We start from the raw sequence: 22,634 nt of genomic DNA on the forward strand, positions 1-22,634 counted from the left end.
AACCTCGGAGCGATGAGCGCCCAGCTGCTGCTGCTGCTGCTGCTCTGCCCCGTGCTGGGCACCCACACTGCTCATGGCTTTGGGTGAGTGAGAGCTTCTGCAGGAGAAACCAGCAGGGTCAGCACAGGCTTGGGTGTTGTAGGGGCTGTAATTGCCGTCCTGAGTGGTTTCTGCAGCTCTAATGAATGGCAAAGGCATCAGCATAGGGCAGCAGCGTTTCCGCCTTCAGAGGAGCAGTCCTGGTGATGAATTGGAGCTGACAAATTGCCATGCTCGTGTTGTAATGTGGAATTGGTTGAACATGCAGCTTCCTTCCATGCTGGCTGCCCCACAGAGGGCTGGGCACACAGGGGGTTGTCTCCTTCAAGTGCAGAAGTGGTGAGAATGTGGCTGGGAGCTGTTCCTTTCTGCTGGTGTAACAGATTTTGCTGTTTCAGAGAGCTGCATCTTGTAATCTTTCCAATCTAACTATATTTTTGCACTGTTCTCTGAACTTTGAGCTTTGATTTCATGCCTCAGCAAGCTGATGAGGTTTTGTAATTCCTTTATTCAATGTGATTTTTAATATGCTATAATGGGAACCCCATGCCAGGCACTAAATCAAACTTAAAGCTTCAGCTGATGCTGTTCCTTGTCAGGGTGGAAGAATTGGGAACGTCGCTGTGGTAGTTTCCTTGTCAAACTGGGTATGAAAAGAAACTAATTGTCAGCATTTTACTAAAGCTCCCCACTTGAAGAAGGTGCAACAAGGGAGCATTTGTCTGGGACAAGGATTTAATCAGAAATCCTGAATCCACCAAAAGAGGAGGCAGCATTTTAACTGTGGCATTGTGGAAACCTTGGAGACAGCTGTCACATGAGGGAGTGAGAGTGGCTGGGGTGAGCAGTGAAGGCTCACACTTGGAGTTCAGGTTTGTTGCTGGGTTGAAAGGGATTAATGGGTTAATGACTCGTGAGCTGAGAGTAGAATCTAAGACCAGTGCCTTTGGCCAGCTTGGGGGAAAATGGGCTGCTGGGCAGAGAGAGACACTTCAGCCTGGTTTTGAGAAATGCTGAGTGCATGCCAGGCCTTTTCTTGGGACTGATGTTCATCATGGAGGTGTCTGACCTTGGAGCCACAGAGCAAGGGCAGCAACTGATGAAGGTTTTACTGCTTGCACAGCTTGAGGTGAAGTCCAGATTGGTGGACTGTGGGTTTAGTTCCCCATGCAGGCACTGGAGAGTGGGTCAGGTTTTTACAGAATCCATGCCAGCGGAATCAATGCCATCAGGATGAGGACTGAGATCCAGAGGTTGCATGCAAGGTGTGGTGAGATCTAACAAGTGTTAGTTCTCCCTGGTGTGAGGTTTCACACAGGCATTGGCTGAGGGGCCAGGTCCTCAGAGCTCACGGTTTCACATCCTGAAGCTCTCGTGTTGTTGGACACAGTGGCCAGGAGTCCCTGAGCCCCAACGTGGCCGGGGCCAGGCACGCCCGCTCCGCCAGTGCCCCACCACAGCCCCGCGACTGCATCCTCTCCTCCTGGTCCTCCTGGAGCAAGTGTGACCCCTGCCAGAAGAAAAGGGTGAGTGTCTGTGCTCTGGGGACCACTGAGAAACCAGGAGGTGGGACCTTCTCTGAGCTGTGTCCCTATTGTCTGTGGGGTTGGGCAAACCGAGGGGGGCTGCTGAGAAAAGCCCTGTACAGATGAGACCGTGGGTTTTGCTCTCAGGTGGCTTTTAGCTCTTCAGCTCACCACCCCCAGTAATTCCAGTGCTTTCCAGGGTGCCTCACTGTCCTGAGAAGGGGTAAGGCCAGGCTTTGCAGGGACTTTCCAACACAGTCCTGTCCTTCCAGCATCAGTGCGAGGCACCTTCCCCACTAATGGTCCCCTATGGGACCTGGAGATGCTCGGTGCCTCTCAGGATTAAGATGCTTTTTCTTGTCTGCCAGGCAGCATTTTCCACCCGAGAAGCCCCATCAAATGAAAGTGATGATCCCAAGAGCGTGAAGAGCAAAATCCCCGTTGCTAGAGAGATCTCTGCTAACAAGTTGGAGAAGCTGTTCCCAGGCTTAAGCAGAAATAACCAGTGATGGGAGTTGGGGGGAGAGCGAAGCTTCGTATCAAAGAGTTAATCTCAGAAGCCGGGGAAAAAAGGAGGGACAACATATTGGATGGAGTAATTGACTGCCTCACAGCAGTGTTGTGGGCGGAAAAAAAATCCCTAATGATACAGAGGGGCAAGTAAATACACTGACAGAAAATAACAAGGGATGTCGTTACCAGTGCTAATTGAAAGAGAGGAGATGGAACTGGATCCTTCCTCACTCTTGCAAAGTCCCGCACTGCACTGTCAGGCTCATTTAAACAAACTGTCAAAGAAAAGCAAACTTTCCTTCATCCCTCCCAATCCTCAACCCTTCCTCAGTAAAATTAAAACTGTCGCAGATCAGAAACCTTTGAAAGAAGGCAAATTACCAGCTTCACACTTGTGTGCTGACACTTTTCTCTTTTAATACGACAGAGCGTGCTTAGATCAGATCCCGGCGACACAAAGTTTGTTTTTCAACCAGAGAAGCGTAAAATTCACCATTTCTGCGCACTTGAGTCAATATTTTTTATTTCATCGCAGTACAGATTTGCCCGCCTGGAACAGCCCTCTCAGTTCGGTGGAGATCCCTGTGATGGCTCTGACAGGGAGGCTGAGCAGTGTGTCACAAACAGCCCTTGCAGGAGCAGAGCTCGCTGTGATGGCTTTGTGTGTGCAGTTACAGGTAAGCATTTGGGTCTGGTGCTGCTCAGGTGTCACTCCTGATGCCACTGTGCTGAACTTTGTGCTTCCGCAGGGGTTTGCTGGGCCAGAGGGATGCCAGGAATTAACCTGGCTCCTTCTGTGCTTGTGTTTGTGCCAGCGAGTCTATAAACCATTTTTAGAACTTCCAAAGAGGAAATTGTAACCTGGTTATATCAGCAAAACCTGTAGCACAAGGGACAGCAACAGGAGCTCAGCACCTGAGATGGGGCAAAGGAAAAGCCTCTGCTCTGCACCAGTGTTTTGCTGAGACTGAAAACACTCAGTAATTGTGGACATGGGGAGAGAGACAAAAAATAATACCATATACAAGGCCTGCTGAAACAGCATGTTTCTTCTCTCAAAAAAAAAAAATTACCAAAAACATTTTATATTTTTTTATACTTTTAATTATTGGGGGTTTTTCCTAAGATGAGCAAGGAATTTTAAGATTATAATGCTTTTGAGTGAAACTGAGCAGATGGAATTTGGAGATCCATGCAGATAGAGAAGCAATTTTTTTTTCCAGCTAGATTCATTCCAGGATTTTTTTGTTTTACTCTTAGACTCCATGTCAGGGAGTGTGATCACAGATTGTTTTATGGGTGACTTTCCCCTTCCACCCTAGGGAGATGCATTGCACGGAGGCTGCTCTGCAATGGGGATGACGACTGTGGGGACCAGTCAGACGAGAAAAACTGCAAAAAAGTGTTCAGGAAATGTGACCAGAAGATGGAAGAGTACTGGGGAATAGAGAACCTGGCCAAAGGGTAAGGCTGTGACCTTGGTGAGATGCTCTCTTACTTAAGGCTGAGAGTGATCAAGTGTGACTTCGGACAAACACTGAGCACAGTGAAGCTGGAGCAGTTGCTGTGTCCAGGGGTGAGCTGGGATCCAGGAACCTGATCCAAACCTGGGGGACATTGACCTGTTGGAGCAGGTCCAGAGAAGGTCACCAGGTTGGTCAGAGGGATGGAGCAGCTCGGCTAAGAGGAAAGGCTGAGGGAATTGGGGTTGTTCAGCCTGGAGAAGAGAAGGCTCTGGGGTGACCCCATTGCAGCCTTCCACCCGAAGGAATGAACAGAAAAGATGGAGAGAGGTGATTTACAACCTGGGGGGACAGGACAAGGGGGAATGGCTTCCCATTGCCAGAGGACAGGGTTAGATGGGGTATTGGGAATAAATTCTCTCCTGTGAGGGTGGGCAGGCCCTGGCACAAGATGCCCAGAGCAGCTGTGGCTGCCCCTGGATCCCTGGAAGTGCCCAAGGCCAGGCTGGACAGGGCTTGGAGCAGCTGGGGATAGTGTAAGGTGTCCCTGGCCATGGCAGGGGGTGGGACTAAATGATCCTTAAGGGTCCCTCCTAACCCAAATAATTCCATTCATCCTTGGGTTTGTATTCTTACACCCTGTATTGGTTTGGTGGGGAGGGGAAAAGGTGTTCAAATTCTTTTGATTTCTTCCATGACATTGAGACATGGTGGAAGTTTTGTGCTTTGTATGAGTGGGGTGGGGTAAACCTGCATATTAGCAGCTCTGTGGGGATTAAAATCTAAGTTTGAATTGATTCAGCTTTTGCAGGCTAAGATTATGACAACTTTCTGTAAGATCAGACTGTGTGAAAAGAGGGGTTTTTTTCTTACTCTGCAGGGAAAAAATTGCTTTTTACATTATAAAAAAAGAAAAAGGAAAATCATATTGCAAGAAAAAAATATAATTTTCTCATTATTCTCTGGAGATATGGCTTCTGCACATGTCATTGCTAATGCTTTGTACTTCTGAGTTTAATCAAAATTAAAAATAATGTTGGACAATTATAGGAACATGCTTCTCATCTCTTTGAAGCTACAATTGCTCAGTAATTTGCTTTTAGTGGACTTCCCTTTTTTTCCAGATTGTTCTAAAATTAGAGTTAATTTTTTTACAACTTCAGTGTCATTATCATGCAAACTTCTCTCTCCCCAAAATCAGGAGAGGCAGATCCAACAGAGTCCTGGAGCATTGATAGTTTTTTTGTGGGGGTTTTCTGATGAGGTTTCACCCCACCAGCAGCAATGGGAAAAGCAAGTGATGGGGTTTAATCTCCTCATCTCCACAAACTGCAGTGCTGCATCCTTTCTTAGAGCAGGCAGGTTTAGGTTTCTGTCCATCATCCACTGAAATCAAAGGAAAACTCCCTGTGCTTTCAGGGATTACTTGAGCTGTTCCTTGAGCGCCTCTTTTCTTGTTCCCCAACAATTTTTACTGTGATCTACTGATCCCTGGTTGTCCCTGGGCCAGCCTGGCAAAGATTATGGCTGATAAACCACTGAATGAAGAAGTGGGAATTAAAAATCAGTGTGGATTGACGGCATGGATTGGCAAACCTGGCTTTGAAGGTTCTGATGGGTGCTGTGGGTATTTGGGGGTGCTCAGGGTGAGCAGCCTGGTGGGGTGAGGGTTTGGCTGATGCAGTTTGTTCTGCTCTTCCTGGAGAACTCCAGTAAAAGCCACAGGGATTTTTGCTGCGTGTACTGGTGGCAATAACACTGGTGTCATTCACAGCTGGGGGATGAAAATTGCCATTTATATTCATCAAGTGTCTAAATTCAACTCTGTCTTTTGCTTTCTCGTTAGTCAGGTCCTTCTGCAGCACCTGGGTTAGTTGGACAGTGAAAGAGGCCAAGCTTTCTTTTGGGGTTTCAGAGTAAAGAAGTGTGAAACAAAGAGCCTGTGGCCAAATAAAACAATCTTTTGTCTCTCTCAGCCAAGACATTCAGTGTTTAGCTCTGAATTGATGGTGCCATAAAAGATTGCTGTTCTGCTTCACCTACAGGTTGAATATCTTCACAAACAGCTTGGAGGGGTTGGTCCTTGATCACAGGTACTATGCTGGGGGATGCTCTCCCCATTACATCACAGACACCAGGTTCAGGAAGCCCTACAACGTGGAGAGCTACACACCAGAGGTGCGTGCCAGAGGTGCCTGCAGATAAACCCACACACACATATTCCAATGATTCAGTGCCCAAAGCTTCATTGCTGGATCATTTTGTACAAAAAAAATCACAAAATTCTTGACACCCAATAGGATCAGGCTGATTTTTACCCTATTCTGGAACATCCTCATACCTTACACACTCCATGATGTTGAACACACCGCAGGCTTTGTGTGAAAATTTGTTCCTGTCATGCATCAAAGCTGTATTTCAAATATATATTTGACCTTAGTGCTTCTGATGGCATGATGTTTATGAGTGCTGCCCACTAGGAAACCTTTTCTTTTTAGAATTTGTTCTTTAATTGATACCTGTGTTTATAATTTCACCTTCTTTGCATAAGATTGACATATTAAGTGAAAGCCTGAGGACCTTGCAGTATGGAGGAGATAGGAGCTTTCCTGCTGCTGTAAATCAAGTATTCTTGAAGTACCTGTGTTAATAATAATAGTGCTTTGCAATTATACAAGGCTTTTCATCTTCAAAGTGCAAGCATTAATTCACAAGCATATTTGTGTCTGCATTCCTTCCCCATGCTTCAGGTGTACAATCACTGTGCAGGAAATGAGACGTGTTGTTTTTCCTTTCTGTTTAGACCAAAGGCAAATATGAATTTACAATGACTGAATATGACTCCTACTCAAATTATGAAAGCACTGTCCTGAAGGCAAAAGCTACACAGTCAAGCTTCAGCTTCGGTATAAAAATACCAAAAGTGTTTGAACTTGGTTACAGCTCAAATGACATGAGGTTCAAGAAGTTCATGCAGAGGATGAAAAGATTTTCCTCAAGTGTAAGCGCTGCTCCATTTAATTCCCTGTATGTGTGTGTGTGTGTGTGGGTGTGTGTGTGTGTTGGTTTGAGGCTCCTCCTCAGGTCAGCAGCCAGGACTGGGATAAATCAAATCCTTTCCCCAACTGGATTCTGCCATTTGTTCAAGGCTTGACTACCCCCACAGTGCCTTCCTTTGTGTTTGCAGCATCCAGGAGCTTTTCCATTCAGCTCTCAGCCAGGATCTGGGCTGCATGGCCTTTGAAATCAGCCACAGCTTGTTGAGAGGACTCAGTGATGCTTGAGGGTCCCTTCCAGGTGTGGAAATTCTCTGATTCTCAGTGTGGTCTGTCCACTGCCCCTGCTGGGCATCCACCTTTGAATGCTTGTAGTGAAAAATTGAAACTGAAAAGCCTGTTCAACTTGAATCTGTAACTCCTACGACTGCCATCATTTGTTTTCTTTTTCTTTTTTCATCTGTTATTGCCATAAACAAAGGTAGCTCATATCAGTGGTGTGATGCTGTCACCAATCTGTGCCTCCTTTCAGTATAAAGTGTACTCAGGAATGGCAAAGTACTCCTTGCTTCCTGCAAAGTGGAATTTCTCACAACAAGATCAGAGGTTGATGAGAAGCATTTGCAACAGATACCCATAAAGAAACCAAATATTAAGTCCTGAATTTATTATTTAAGCTGCAGTGTTCTATGCTGATCCCTCCCTGATGTGCTTGTCCTGCTGGCCCAGACAACTGAACACTAAATTCTTTGAACATAATGGAAGACATTTTCTGTTCCAGACTTTGATGCCAGAAAGGGGAGAGAAAAAAATTATCCATGTTTAAATATCTACACAGAACCATATAAGTATGTGTGTGAGAGAGAGTGTTTGTGTTTTCTTTCAGTTTTGATAAGGGCGTAGTCTGTGAAATACAAATATTAATCTGGGTCAGCCATTGACCATTTCCTGTACAAATCCTGATTTCAGATGTCAGAATTTTTCAGGAGGGAGCTTGTGAGAGATGAAGTTCCATTAGGGGCAAAGCAGTCCTGCAGGATGCTGAGGTGTCCTTGCATTCTGGATGTGCCACAGCAGAACCTGGGCCCCGCCTTTTCCTGCGTCCCACCATGGCCTGACTCTCAGGAACTTTTACTACTGAAAGTTTTGCTTTTGCAAAAAACAGGAGTTTTTTTGGGAGGTGAAGAATAGTTAGGAGATTTCCAGTTATAGGATTTCCAGTTGGAAACTGTGAAATCAAGAAATCCCGACCAGCGCCGATGGTTTAACTGCGAATAACAAACACCCATTGTCCTGAAAATGCCATCCCTCACTCCTCCTGGGTTCTCCTGCCTTTCCTGCAGTCCAGCAAGTTCCTCCACGCCCGTTGTGAGCTGGCTGTCGGTGTTTACAAGCTGAAGCCCCGGGCCCTGATGCTGCACCACGAGTTCCTGCGGCGGCTGCAGCAGCTCCCGGTGGAGTACAGCTACGGGGAGTACCGCGAGCTCCTCAGGGACTTTGGGACACACTTCATCCAGGAGGCCACTCTTGGAGGCATCTACGAGTACACCTTGGTCATGAACAGCCACGAGCTCCACAGGGCAGGTACGTGCAGCTGATGGTGGGGAAGGAGCTTTGGAGTAACGGGAGCCTCCTGGAGATTTCATACGCTCTTGGAGGTTTATTTCTCACCCAAGATAGCTCAGCTGCCTTTGGAGGCATAAAATGAGCAGCGTGGCTTCTGTTGCAGTGCTGGAAACAAAAAGGTTTAATAAAAGGCAAAATAATGAACTCTTTACAGAGAAAAACCGAGCCAGGGCAAGAGGTTCTTGCTCTTGGTAAAACACCTCACAAAAGCGATTTGTTTCTTTTTTCACTTCTTTTTCTAGTAAATTGCCCAGGTGGGACTTTTGGCTCCTGTGCAATTAGCTATCCCTAAGTTTGAGGTGAAGTCCCCCAGGTCCTATGAGATTTCTTTTTTACCTAATTGAGGAGAGAAACTTCTTGGCTTCTTTCCATTTTGAGGGGACAAAGGACAGTTTTGTTACTCCGTCAACAGGGGACAGACACATTCCTACACTTTGGGGCCAGATTTTGGGTGGGAAAACCTCTGTGCAGGCATACAGGGATGGCTCATGTCTGAGAGGGAGAGGGAGATGATGGGAGAAGGGCTCCATAGCATCTCAAAGAAATCCTGCAGGAAATGTGAGAGTAGAGGCAGCGAATAAAGAGGTTTTCAAAGCATGCTCAGCATCATGGGCTGGATTTAGTTCACAAAGCCCTGTGGCAAGCATTTTAGACAACAGCATTTTAGAGGCTGACAAGATGTTGAGATGAATGAGAATCGTGGATCTTAACACTTCTGTTAGCTTTGAAAAGCTTCACCCAAGTTCTTTTTCCACTGCCTTTCAAATGGCAGTCTTGGAACACCTTTAGCCTCGAGAGCTTTTCCAGCATGTAGGAAACAGTAAATAATTTGCTGGGTGACTCCTGTGCCTGACATTGCTCCTGCTCTTTGGCTCTGGCTCCCTTTGTTGTGAGAAATGATGATTGTTGTGCAGGACAGAGCGAGCAGTGTGACATTAATCAATAGCTGCACTCTCAATTATTTATTCATTGGCAGGGGAGTGAGGAACTGCCTCTGCTGTCTGTTTGCAGAGGCATTTACTGGGCTCTGCTTTGTGTAATACTCTGCTTGTTTGTTCTTCTGCTGTGTGGGAAGTTCCTTACCCTGCAGTCAGAGAGAGGGACAGAATTTACATTCACATTTCAGGTATGCACATTCTAACAGAGCTTCCCAATTTCTCAGCTGTTACTGTGGGCCCATCACAAGCCACGTTTGTTTGAATTAAAGTGTATTATTGTTTGCATCAAAATGCTCAGTGTCTGCTGCCCCAGATCAGGATCCTGCAGCAATAACAACATTTTCACACAAGTGCTGAACTGGGCTGTAAGTTCTCAGCAGGGTTTTGTAGGTCCAGTCTGAGCATTCAGGTTTTCCCCTTCAAATCCCTCATTATATTTGTGGTGGAACTGAAATTTTCTTTTGCAGATCTGGTATCCCACCCTGTGTGACATGGTTGGTACCTGCTCTGCTCTCACACAGAATCCAGTCTGCCACATCTTAGAATCCTTCAGGTTGGAAAAGCTCTCTGAGATCAGGGAGTCCAGCTGTTAACCCAGCACTGCCAAGGCCACCACTAAACCATGTCCCCAAGAGCCACATCCACATGTCCCATGAATCCCTCTGGGGTTGGTGACTCCACCTTGCCCTGGGGAACCTCTTCCAGGGCTTGATAACCCTTTTGGGTGAAGAAATGTTTCCTGGTGTCCCGTCTAAATTTTCATCTAGCACTTAAGGCTCTTCTGGCAGCAGAGAATTGGAGATGTGAGCTGGTAAAAGGAGGAGAAGCTATTTCATCTATTCCTCCTAAAGGAATTCTGGGGATGGGGAGGTGTGGTGGGCAGTCTGTGCTCAGACATCCTCTGTTTTCTCACCCACTGCAGCTCTGCTTAACCCAGCACAGCTGGGTGGGCGACTCAAATCCTCCTCTTCCAGCATTTACCTCTCATTTCCACTTGGCTTCTGAGTTCTGTAAAATGTAGAGATTTCATTTCATATAGTTCTGTTAAGTAGCAAAAAACCCCTGATAAATAACCTTCTTCATCATATCTTTCTTTTCTTTTCCTAAAGCAAAAATACTTATAAATCTCATTTTCTCTGTAGGTGGACATAAAACATGAAATAATTGTATTAAAGCTTTACAATTTTTGTGTATTTAAGGTTATTCTCTGAGTGACGTCCAGAAATGTGCACAGAAGGGCTTTAACATTGCTGTGAGTTTTGGTAAATTCTCTGTGGGGCTTGGAGTAGATTCAGCTGCCTGTAATGCCCTTTTGAAAGAGATTGGAGGTAAGCACTGAACACTTCTGACATTTCTTTTCTTTGTCATAGTGAAAGGAAGGTTTTGTCACCTTGCCTGCCTGAAATATTCCCCCACCCCCTCACAGCCACTTTTGAGTCTGGGGGCCAACCCCAGCCAGGCCTAACAGAGGGAGGAAATACCTCAGAGCTTGGGGTTTTTCCAAGATTTTCTGTGTAGAGAGCGAATATCTGCTCAGCATCCCAGGGATGCTCAACCATCACCCACCTGGTCAGCTCTGTGTTAAATATCAACCCCTACCTCTCAGCAGGGCAACCCAGCACGCCTCTCTCTGCATCCTGATGGGGGAAACAGGGGAGCTGGGGGTGTGCACAGGAGGAAGGTGCGCCTGGAAATCCATGGGGGAGAACAGGGAATATTGAGGAGCATGGGGCTGTGGAAGGACCTAAAACCACAGGGAAGGAATTCAGGGGAGGGATGCAGGGTGCAGGATGGGGAATTCCTGCAGGGGAGCAGGAGGGACACAGGACACACTTTGCAGGAAACCAGGTGAGCAGCACCTGAGGGCTTTCTCCTTTGCCCTCTGGGTGGGACGGGTCCTGCCTGGGAACGATTTTGCTGTCAGGGATAAGTGCAGCCCACAAAGGCACGGCTGGGCACTTCCCTGAGTGCATTTTTGCAGACAGCACTGCCAGGAAGCAGCTTGTGGAGGATTTCCAGGTGCTGGTCCGTGGAGGAGCGAGTGAAGAGATCACCACCCTGGCCCACAAGGACCTGCCCACGGCCCAGCTCATGCAGCTGTGGGGAGATGCTGTGCAGTACAACCCTGAGATCATAAAGCTGAAGGTACTGCACCCTCCCCTTCCTCCAGCCCCTGCTGAGCCCCTTGGAGAACTCTGTGTTTAAATAAGCAGGATTTAAAGGAAAAAAAAAAAAAAAAAAAAAAAAACAGGGATAACAGACTGTGGTGGTGTTTGTGGGTCCCCAGGATGAGGGAAGAGATGAGAATCTTGACTCTGTGTTTCAGAAGGTTGATATTATATTATATTATATTATATTATATTATATTATATTATATTATATTATATTATATTATATTATATTATATTATATTATATTATATTATATTATATTATATTATATATATATATTATATAATATATATCTGTATCTATATATAATATATAAGTTATCTATTAATATATCAATATATATTAATATATATAATATATAATAGCATATCATATTATATCATTATATCATATCATATTAAAAATGCTATGCTAAAACTATGCTAAAGAAAGAGAAAGGAGATATCAGAAGGCTAGAAAGGAAAGAACAATAAAATCTTGTGACTGAACAGAGAGTCCGACGCAGCTGGACCATGATTGGCCATCAAGTAAAAACAATTTACATGAAACCAATCAAAGCTGCACCTGTTGGTAAACCATCTCCAGACCATATTCCACAGCCATCAGATAGTTATTGTTTACATTTCTTTTCTGAGGCTTCTCAGCTTCTCAAAAGAAAAATCCTAGCAAAAGGATTTTCATAAAATATGTCAGTGACAACAGAACTTATTGTGCAGCTTCTGTAATGAGTATTCAGAAATGCAAAGGTGGGATGCTTTGAAGGGACTGTGGTTGGAAATACACAAAGCAAGCAGCTTTAACCCTTTAACTTGGCTGTGCAGATGTCATTTCTTGCAGCCTGCCAGGCAGATCAGATGATCACCTTCTGTTTTACCAATGTATAACTTACCAAAAATTGTATCTGGCAGCATGCATTTTATAAGAACTTCCATTTTCCTTGATGTTTATCAATTTCTGTGAGCACCAGTGACCATTCTTTGAGGTGCATTTTCATTGTGCAGCTTAGCTGAACCTTAAAAACAGGAGTTAGGCTTGGAAGAGTCGAGGAGTTTTGATCCCTGGAGAGTTTTAGAAATGCAAAAAAAGCAAGCAGAAGTGTGCAGCAGTTCTGCCTCATCATCTTTAATGCCAAAATGAGTGAATAGTACAAAGGTGCAAGAGAACATCCTTTTAAACAGGAGTTTGGACTGGTAGAGGTGGAAGTTGATTTATAGTTGTTTTTCCTTAAAACTTTAAAATTTAATTTTAGGCAAAATTTAATTCTAGGCAAAATCTAAATTTGAAATTTAATTTTAGGTGAAATTTAATTTTAGGCAAAAATCTTTACATCTGTAAAAGGGGTTTGTTTCTCAAGAAAGAGGTGGATTCTAGAAAGGTGAAGCAAGCAAAATCAGTAATTTGGAAATACAGCCTGTGCCCATCTGGCACATGCTGCAGCCCCTGCTGTGCTGTGGATTGACCTTCCAGAAATGCCCTGGGAGGTCTCAGGGCAGGAGACAAGAGAAATGCAGCCCTCTGCACACATCCCCCTCTCAGAAAAGCCTCCCATGAGGAACTGAGGTGTTCTTTGTCTTGCCTGGCATCACTGACCAGGCTGCACGGTGAAAAACCTCAGGCAGATGTAATTTGGATTTGGTATCTTCATTTCCATACCAATATCCCTGTGGGGCTGGAAGATCAAAAGTATCAGTGGAGTGTGACTAAATGTCAGCCCAAGAATGCTTAGTTAGGGAAAACTAAAGCAAATCAGTTCATAAATCATCTGCTGGAGGGACTTGGCAGGTCACTCTTAGTGTATTTCCTCATTTGTATGGTCTGAATTCAAAAAGCAAAGTATGGATCACAGATAATTGATGAAGAGTGCATGTACAGCAGCAGGAAATGAGGATTTTTTTTTTTTTTATTGGAACATTCTTTAGTTCTTGTGGTGTGAGCCTGTGTTGGCAGGAGGGAGATCTTTGATGCTGCCTGTGTGTGGGCTGCATGGCAGCATCCCTGCAGGGAGGATGGGAATTTGGGATGGATCCTCCCATGGCACATGGAATTATCATCCCACTGGCAGTATTGACACCCCACTTTAACTTTCCCTTGTTCTCAGGAGGAAAATAAATGAGTGAGCCAAAGTCTCCTTGGTCCTGCACCTTCACTGCATGGGCAAATTCTTTTCTTCTCTCCCTGACCCCATCTGCAGATGGAGATCAAATCCTCTCCGTTCTGTAAGGCAATGAAACCCTTATCTGGGCTCCATAAGGATAAAAGCCTGCCCTGAGATGCAGTGGTGAAGGTGGAAGTGCTGGTGTGAATCCCTGTCACTGGTGCCCCTGGCTGTGCTGAGGGAGATTTTTGTGGATGGTTTTTAGGGGATGCTTTTAAAATCACAGTAAGAGCTCACTCAGAAAATGTAAGTTTGGGCAAATCTGATCTAAAAATGTCTGCACCAGAAAAATGGATGAGAAAGGATTTAATGAAACTCAAATTAGCCTGTTTCTTATCCAACAGGTTGGCTGCTATATTTTGTTACACAAAAAGTTTTGTTACTCCTCTGGTGTTGGAAACCAAGGGGAGCATCCCTGGGAGTATTCCTGACCTTGTGGCCTCATTGTTCACAAGGTTTTAGCAAACAGCAATGGAAAACCTGGAGTTTGTGCCACACAGCCTCCATTTCCCCCTCCAGCTGTGCCACCACCCAGCCTTGGGATGCTCATGGGAACTAATGCGTGGGAATTCACTGGGAATTAATGCAGTTTCTCCCCTCCCTTTAGGCAGAGCCACTGTATGAGCTGGTGAGTCCCTCTGACTTGGCTGATTCCATGAAAATAAAGGAGAATCTGCGCCGGGCTCTGGATGAGTTCCAGCTGGAGAGCAGCTCCTGCCGCTGTGCTCCCTGCCTTGGGAATGGCATCCCCTTCCTGAGAGGTACAGGGGGGCTGCTCCTCTTTCCTGCCCTCTTGACTGAATTCACAGAATTCACAGAATTATCACAGAATCACTGGTGGAAGAGACTTTCAAGATCATCGAGTCCAACCCATCCCCAGCACCTCAACTAAACCCTGGCACCCAGTGCCACATCCAGGCTTTGTTAAACACACCCAGGGATGGGGAACTCCACCACCTCCCCAGGCAACCATTCCAGAACTTTAATAAGAGAGAGAATGTCAGAATTTATTGCAGCCTTTATTTCCCTTGGCGCAGCTTGAGGCTGTGTCCTCTCATCCTGCCAGTGCTGCCTGGTGAAGGAGCCCAACCCCACCTGAGCACAGGCACCTTTCAGGGGGATGGAGAGAGTGATAAGGAAATTAGTTGGGATTTTGTGGGGAGCTTGTGGCAAGAAAGCTGCTCTTCAGTTTTTCCTGTCATTTCTTTATCAGGGAATTACTCTGTGTTTTTAAAGTTGCTGTGTTTGTAGAGTCCTGGTAAGTAAAGGCAGTAAAGTCAAGGGATGTGTCTTTGTCATGGCAGTGACCATTATCTGTATCAGTTTAAAGATGAATTTGTTACTTCTCAGTTAGGCATTTAAAAAAAATCCTTGACATCTTTAAGTCTCCTCCTTTTGATTTTAAGATTGCTTCCATCCTCCTGGAGAAGTGACTACTGTCTCAGCATTAATTAGTGTTTGTAAAAGGGTTTTGAAGATGAAAAGCCCCATGGAAGTGGCAAGCACAGTGATCACCACCTCCCCCTGTTTCTGATAGAAGCTCTCCTCCTCTGTAAGCAGGCTGTGATTTAAAAAATGAAGGGGAAATATAAATTGAATGAAAACTGCTCTGCCTAAACAAGAGATATATGATGTGATGAGAGCTTCTAACAAAGGGACCATTTTGTCAAGTGCCTAATTCCAATCTGCATCTGCAAAAGTTCTGATGAAAATTGTTATCATCAAATTGTATCTAATGCAGAAATGATCACTTCAGGTACCAGCAGCTGATTGTAGCACTTCAAGCATTTTTCTCATGGTGACCTTTGTTTAAATAACTTTGTAGGAGCTGAGTCCAGATTAGTATTTCATTTAGGAGCTCTCAGCAGAGGTTTAAAATGCCCATGTGCTTTCCTGAGTGGGAGCTCTTCTCCAGGTTCCTGACATGGGATGCACATCCCTGGGCAGCCAGAGCAGGGATATTGGGCTTTTCCTCTGACACAAAGCCAAGTTAGGGTATTCCTGTCCTGACTGCTCTTTCTTGATGCTGCAGTTTGTTCTTTATCAGCTTTATCAAGAGCTCTCTCCACCTGCAGTGCTGTGTCCAGGTCTGAAACCCCAAATGCTAAAAGGAGCTGCTGGAGTGAGTCCAGAGGAGGCCACAGGGAATGCAGGATTAGATGAGATGTTGGGAAGGAATTCCTGGCTGTGAGGGTGGGCAGGCCCTGGCACAAGGTGCCCAGTGAAGCTGTGGCTGCCCCTGGATCCCTGGGAGTGTCCCAGGCCAGGCTGGACAGGGCTTGGAGCACCCTGGGACAGTGTAAGGTGTCCCTATGGTAGGGGATGGGATGAGCTTTAGGGTCCCGCCCAGCCCAACCCATTCCAGGATCTCTCTTGGAGAAGAGCAGGAGGACTCTGTGGTGCCCTGGCTTGTGGAATTGCAGCAGTGAGGCTGAGGCTGAGCTGCAGGGCAGGAACAAATGTCAGGGGAGGCGAGAGGGGGTGCAGGGCAGTCACAGCTCCCCTGTTTATTGGTATTGATCCCTTCAGCGCTGGAGAAAAATGATGCCATTTCCCCCAGTGTCCCTTGCTCCCAGAAGATGAAGTGCTGGGGAGAAGTGGATGCCTGCTGGGAAGTGGGGCTCTCTCCCGGTGTGTAATTCCCCCCTCTGTGCTGTGCTTGCTTTCAGGAGCAGAGTGTGAGTGCCTGTGTCCCCTGGGCACCCGCGGCACCGCCTGCGAGATCAGCAGGAGCAGAGGTGAGAGGGGCCCAGGGACAATCCCAGCAATGCCAGGGCTGCCAGGGGACTGGTGCCAGCCCTGGCTGTCCCCAGTCTGCCCAGTGCACCCAGCTGGGCCCCTGCAAAGGGGACAGATGTATTTTCCCTGCCCTCTTCTGAATTGCTGTGCCCTCTTGAGAGGGGTGGGTTTATTTTTGCATGTGCATGCCTTGCAATTGGATCAAAATAGGAATTTCTGCCTGATTAACAATGCCTGGAAGGCCTCAGGTCTCCTCCTTAGGAAACAGCTCTGTTTCCTAAGTTTTTCCCTTTGATAAAGCCAGCATGTTGCAAACTGTTCTCCACCAGATATGCTACCATGCATTTTAATCCTAAAATCTTATTATTCTGTTTTGAAGCATTTATTAATGCTTCTTGGTCACTTTATGTCTCCTCTGCCTCCTGACTGATGTTCTTAACTCCTTCTAGTTTAGCATCATCTATGAATTTAATCATTTTGTTTACTTCTTCCAGCTCATTAATTTAGATGCTAAACAATACCAGATCCCAGGCACCCAGAGCTCTGGCACCAACCCACAATTTGATGCAGTGCATTTATCACTGGCTTTGTTTACAGCCTTACCCAGTACTCATTCTGCATGGCTGTGTCCAAACTGAGCCAGGCTGAAATGCACTTTAAGCCAAGATTTCTCTGAACAAGGGGGTCAATTTTTGGGGGTCAATTTCTAAGGCAGTCCACGGAGCCTTGAATGGTGCAGTCACTGGTACCTTGCTTCAGTCTGTTTTTCACACTCACAGTCACATCCAAGCCTCCCAAAGCTCACATCCATCCATTTGTCAACACTGCAACTTCATTTCTCGCTCCCATTTCCTCCTTTTATGTGTTGCCTCTGTGATTCTCAGTATTTTGAATTTATGTCACTCACATGCTCAGGGTCCAGAAGAATCAGTGTAATAGGCAAAGCAATGGAGGGAAAGCTGAATAGTCAAGCTGTTGTTCACTGGAGTGCTAACACTGCCCCTACCACCTCGAAATGTGGCTGAGATGAGTTTAGTTGGTCTGTTTCCTATCTTGGCTTGGTCTAAGACAAAGAGAGAAACATCCTTCAAGCAAATATAAAGCTAATTGCCTTTTTTCCTCCCCTTTCATGTCCACCTGAGGTGTAGTTTGAACCAACACCAGAAATGCTGAACAGAGAATTAACACCTCTGAAACAATCCCTCATTGTTAATGACTCCGGTGCATTGTTAGTGACGTGGATGGGGCAGAGTCAAATTCAAATACAATTCATGGGAGCTGACAGCTCTTCCCATGGAAAGAGCTGCTTGTTTCTGATGCTCCTGTCCAGCTTTGTTGTTGTTTCTTTTCCAGATGCTGCTGTCAATGGAGACTGGGGGTGCTGGGCCAGCTGGTCCCCGTGTTCAGGAGCTCAGAGGACGAGAAGGAGGCAGTGCAACAACCCTGCCCCACAGAATGGTGGCTCCTCCTGCTCAGGGCCAGACTCTGAGACAGTCCCCTGCTAGAAGGAATCACACAAAACTGATGGCCAGACTGCTTGGGAAGGCATCACCTCACTGGCTCTCTGAGCTGGCCTCGCTCTGCCCGTGGGTCTCACCCAAATCACAAACGTTCCAGGAGGCACTGGGAGCTGGGAGGGTGTTAGGAACCACACCTTTGGATGTGCATTGTCCTGTGGGATTGAATGTGCTCACTGACCTCAATCTTTTGCCTTTTCCCTGTGTTTTTGCAGCGGGCTAAATGAGACAAGCTTTATCTCTGTCTGCATTTCTAGCTGCATGCTTTCAAACTGTACTGCCTTGTTGGTGAAGGTTCCTCTGAGATAAGAGGAGACGCTTTGATCTCACGTGCAGCAGGGTGTGCGCTGATGCACAGCTCCTGTGTCGTGTGGAGCAAAATCCAGCACATTAAAGCCTAAATCTCAATGAGCACAGCACCATCTAACGTGACATTTAGAGCCACCGTGCCTCACTACCCTGCTCTCCCAATTTATTGTCCTGTTCCCACCCCTGCCATGGGCAGGAACACATTCCACCATCCCAGGTTGCTCCAAGCTCTGTCCAGCCTGGCCCTGGACACTTCCAGGGATCCAGGGGCAGCCACAGCTGCTCTGGGACAAATGGAACATTTTGAAAAAGCTGTCTGCACATCCCCAAGGTCTTCTGCCCTTAGTAGTTGTGTTTGCCCCAGACAAGCTGTGGTTAACAAGTGTGATCCCATCAAATCCAGTATTCCAGCTGCTGCTGGATCCACCCAGGGTGGGACATCTGACTTGGAGAGAGCTCACTGTGAAAAGAGACAGACTGGTTTGCCTTTTATTACCACCCCTGGGGCTGTGCATCACAGTCCAGGTCTGACACCAGAGGAGCTTTACACAGCACTGTGCACCATTTCATGAGCCTGCATCCTTGCAGGGACGTGCCTCCTGCAGCTTTGCTGGTGGTAAATGATTTTTGTGAAGGCATTTGGTCGGGCCTGCTGTGAAATAACCAGGGACAGCTTTGCTCCAGAAGGCAATTCCACCAGTGCAAAGTTGCTCATGAGTGCTGCGAGTCTTCTAACACATCTGCAAGGTCAAACTCTTCTTCTGAGAGGTTTTTTAGCAGAGCTGGTGCTGGTGGGCTGGCATCATCCCTTCCTTTCCTTTCAGACTGACGTTGTCTGAATGCAATTCCTGTGAGAGCAGCTCAGGCTCCCTGACACCTGAACAATGGAACATGCATTTAGTTGTAGCCCTCATGCCGCCTCCACACTTATCCACAGGGCTCCTGTGACAGCTTGAAGAAAGGCAGAGCACATTGCATATGTAAAACAAGAGGGCTCTGTGCTCATTATGGCCTTCATCATTTAGCTGCCAACCCAAAACATTTCCCTTTGCCACTCTGTAGCTGCAGGATCTTTTTGTGTGGTGGAAATTTGCCGAGAGATTCTATTTTGGGTCATGGTCAAAGAGGTCAGTGCTTGTGTGAAGGAGGGTATTCCTCCAGGTTTTTGGCAGTAGAAGCTGTGGAGGGGAAGACCCTGAGCATGGTTCACCTCTGAGGACACCAACTGCAGTGTCATTGCCTGCCCTTCTGGAGAATCACTGCTCTAATCTGATTAAGGACATTTCTCAGATGAGTCAAGTGGCTTTTGTAAATTTAACCACCTTTCCTGATCATCAGGCTGGTTAAACACATAGCAGTGGAGCCTCTCTCCACTGCTGTGGCGAAGACAGCCAAGTGCAGTGACCTGACTTGGGACTGTTGTTCCCAAACAACAAAAACACAGATTTTTTGAAGTGGTGACAGCACCCAAGTTTGTGGTTTGCTTGTTTTTGGTTGTTTTTTTTTCCTTTTTGGAGGAAGAGAGGAGACGTTTCACAATCATCAAGATCCTCAGGATAGTCTGACTGATGTATGAGTTCAGCAGCTCCTGAATATTCACCCTGTAGGCTTAGAAACCTCTCATAAAGGACATAACTTTATCTTGTCCTTGTGATTTTGTGCTTTGATTCACCTAACTAATGATTTATTATAACCTGGAGGGCAATAAAAAATACTATGCTGAAGCTTTTATTGTTTCATTTTGGTTGGCATTAAATTTTGGTACCATCTTTTACTGGTGTTCCTAACTCCCTGCCTGTGTAAGTTCAGATTAATAACCCTGGTGTGAGGGCACGTGTTCAGCACTGCCTCTGCTGCTCCAGCCCCTTCCTCTGCTTGAGGTTCTCCTCTCAGTGGGCTCTCCTGCATCCCATGTTGTGTTTTCACAAGTTTTCATTTCAGGTGAAATCATGCCTGCAGGTTTATCTTCCTTTTATTTCCCATTTTAATTCATCCTATAAATGAAAAAGCTAGATTTGAATATAGTAATTATTACCATTATAAACCAATATTTTTACTTATTTGTGGTGCAGCACCACAGGTCCCACTGTGGTGGACACAATAGGGCAGCACCACCAGCTCCAGTCCCTCCCCAAAATCACCAGAACACGGAATTTCTTTTGTTTCAGGTTTTTCTGGCGGGATTAAGAGTTTTGTATCTGCCTATGCATTCCACTTTATAAAAAGGGAAGGCAACAATTTTTGAGCTGCTCCTGCCAGGCAATTGTTGCCTGCTCTGAACTGCCAGGCTCAGAGGGACGCTGGGGCAGCTGATGTGACATTGACCCTGAGGTAGGAAACAGCTCTGTCTCAAGCACTGCCCTTATCTCCTCTCCTGTTAGCTGGTTATCTGGAGCCTACACCTTGCAACCTTAGGTGTATTGTCATCCATCATTCCCTATTTTCTTCTGCGTGCTGGTTCCTCTCTGCCCTTCCTTTGTTAATAACCCAGTTTGCCTATATCCATAAAAATATCTGATTGTGATACCATTTATCCAAAGCACCACACATCCATCATGTGCTTATGAGCCAGATAAACAAGGTCTCCTGGGAAATATGCCTCCAGAAATATATAGGATAAATAACTCTATCAAATGTATGTCAGTGTGCAAGAGGGGAAAATCCATTCATTAAAATCCGGGTGGAACTGCAGTGTTTTATTGTACCCTCCAAGCTTTTAGTTTAACTAAGAAACGTACATTTTTGCTGCTTATCTCATCTTGCACAACTCTCCTGCTGCCCACTTCAGCATGAGATATATTAGCTTCTTCCACTGCCATTGTAAATGTGTAATTGCTCATAATCTTTTTTTTTTTCCCTAGACCTTACAGGCAGCTTCTTCCTTTCTTCTAACTTCAGCTTCGCTGCTCCTGGGTTTCAGCATGTAGATGTTTGAGCCCTGGGGTGCAGGGGGAGGAGAGGGGCACTCCCCACCTGCCTTTGGTGTTTGGAGGAAGCCCTTGGGTTTGTGTCTCAGTGCCTTGGGCTGTGAGGTGAGTGATGAGGATGAACAATTGCAGGTGAAACATGGCTTTTCTGCTTTTATTTATATGTTTCATGGTGGGATTTTGCATGCTGTTTCTTTAATCGCTTGGATTTTTTTTTTTTGGTGGTTCTTCTGTGATTTATCCTTTTAGAAACAGCTCTAAAAGCTGAGGATGCAGGTTGTTTTCCTGCAGGCCCCATCTTTTCCCAGCCTCCAAGGCATCAGATCCTTCTGTTCATTAATTTCTCCCCTCTGGTCAAAAAAGAAGCATACTTGGTTTTCTGACTGAGGTGACTTTATACTCATTTACTTGCAGGCATTTTCCTGAGTCCTAAGAAGTCAATGTAAAGGTAAGAATTGCTTGTGATCCAAACTGGTCCTTGGTGTAAGAGCCCTGTCTCATGTTTCCACATAACCAGGCAGCCCAATGCCAAAGAAAATTCATTAAATCACCTGTTGTGATCCTACATTTCACATTTCTTTGGATGTCTGAGTCACACTGATCCATGGGTGCTTCATGCTGCTGCATTTCCAAGCACAGAAGACACCAAATTCAAACCCTTGTGAGCAAATTCCTCTCTGGGTGAACAGCTCCTTCACCTGGAATAGCAACGTTAGCCCAAAAGGCCACAGCTTTGCCCCCCAGCAAAGGGATTTTTTCACAGAATAATCCATCTCAGGGGTTGAGACAGCATGGCTTGTTGTTTTCAGCCTGTAGTTTCATTTACAAGCAAAAAAAAAAAAAAAAGTGGTGAAAAAATTGGCCTTTGGCAAACATGCCCACAAAAGAAAATATGGGGCCAGGTCTTCAGGTGCCATAAATCAGCTGCAGTGAAGGGGCAACACTGATTTACATCAGCTGAGTGTCAGCCTGTAAATCCCCACTGACACACAGTTGAAAAACAAGCATTTCCAAGCACCTGAGCAATTTCTTTCACTAAACCACCATTCCTTTCTGCTCCCTCTCTCCATTCAAATGCCTACAGAAGGGCTGCTTTGTGCTTTGAGGTTTTGGTGCTGTTGTTGTTCATAATGCCTGATTCCTTCTCAGGGCTTTTTTCCCCCCTCTTCTCCCCCTGCAATGAAAAGCTCAGTAAAATGAAGTGCCATTGGCCTCCCGTCCATCCCAGGTTTTTGTGGCAGTTCATTAAGAACAGGGAGCTGCAGGCTCTCGCCCTGCTCTCTGGACACAGTTCAATACTGTGTGCATTCTTGTGCTGAGATTTACGTCTCACATTCAAAAAAAGCCCCTTAAATCAAGCAGCCTGTTAGCATCTTCTCAGGCTCTGTGTGCCTGGGAGATAAAATGCCTGCGTGCTAATAGTCAATTCATCACTGATCTTACAGAGCAAAAGCCTTTGCTTGTGTGGGAACATCCTCTGCCCAACACTTCCCTTCGAGCCTCTCTATTTATTGCTTTATTTATTTATTTAAAATTCCTCATCAACTTGGGCTTGCATTCTGCAAGGATGCTTCAGCATCTTTAGGCTGAAGCCTTCTCCATGCAGAGCAGCATATGGCTTTGCTGCAAAGGCAGCCCTGGCCAATATGCTGGACTTACAGATCTGACAGTGCCAACTTACAAAAGTTTCATGGTACATATGTCAATACCAACTG

At 45.9% G+C, this 22,634-nt stretch overlaps 1 protein-coding gene across 1 annotated transcript; it reads left to right on the forward strand.

The window, feature by feature from the left end:
- The first annotated feature begins 12 nt into the window (after positions 1-12).
- On the forward strand, positions 13-17,671 carry C8B (complement C8 beta chain). Its single transcript, XM_030953612.1, has 12 exons — positions 13-83; positions 1,430-1,565; positions 2,614-2,755; positions 3,401-3,542; positions 5,587-5,719; positions 6,345-6,542; positions 7,881-8,121; positions 10,301-10,429; positions 11,083-11,246; positions 14,035-14,188; positions 16,097-16,165; positions 17,520-17,671. The coding sequence occupies exons 1-12, from the start codon at positions 13-15 to the stop codon at positions 17,669-17,671; spliced, it is 1,731 nt and encodes a 576-aa protein (XP_030809472.1).
- The last annotated feature ends 4,963 nt before the right edge of the window (positions 17,672-22,634 follow it).

The sequence above is a fragment of the Camarhynchus parvulus genome, chromosome 8, assembly GCF_901933205.1.
Source record: "Camarhynchus parvulus chromosome 8, STF_HiC, whole genome shotgun sequence".
NCBI lineage: Eukaryota > Metazoa > Chordata > Aves > Passeriformes > Thraupidae > Camarhynchus > Camarhynchus parvulus.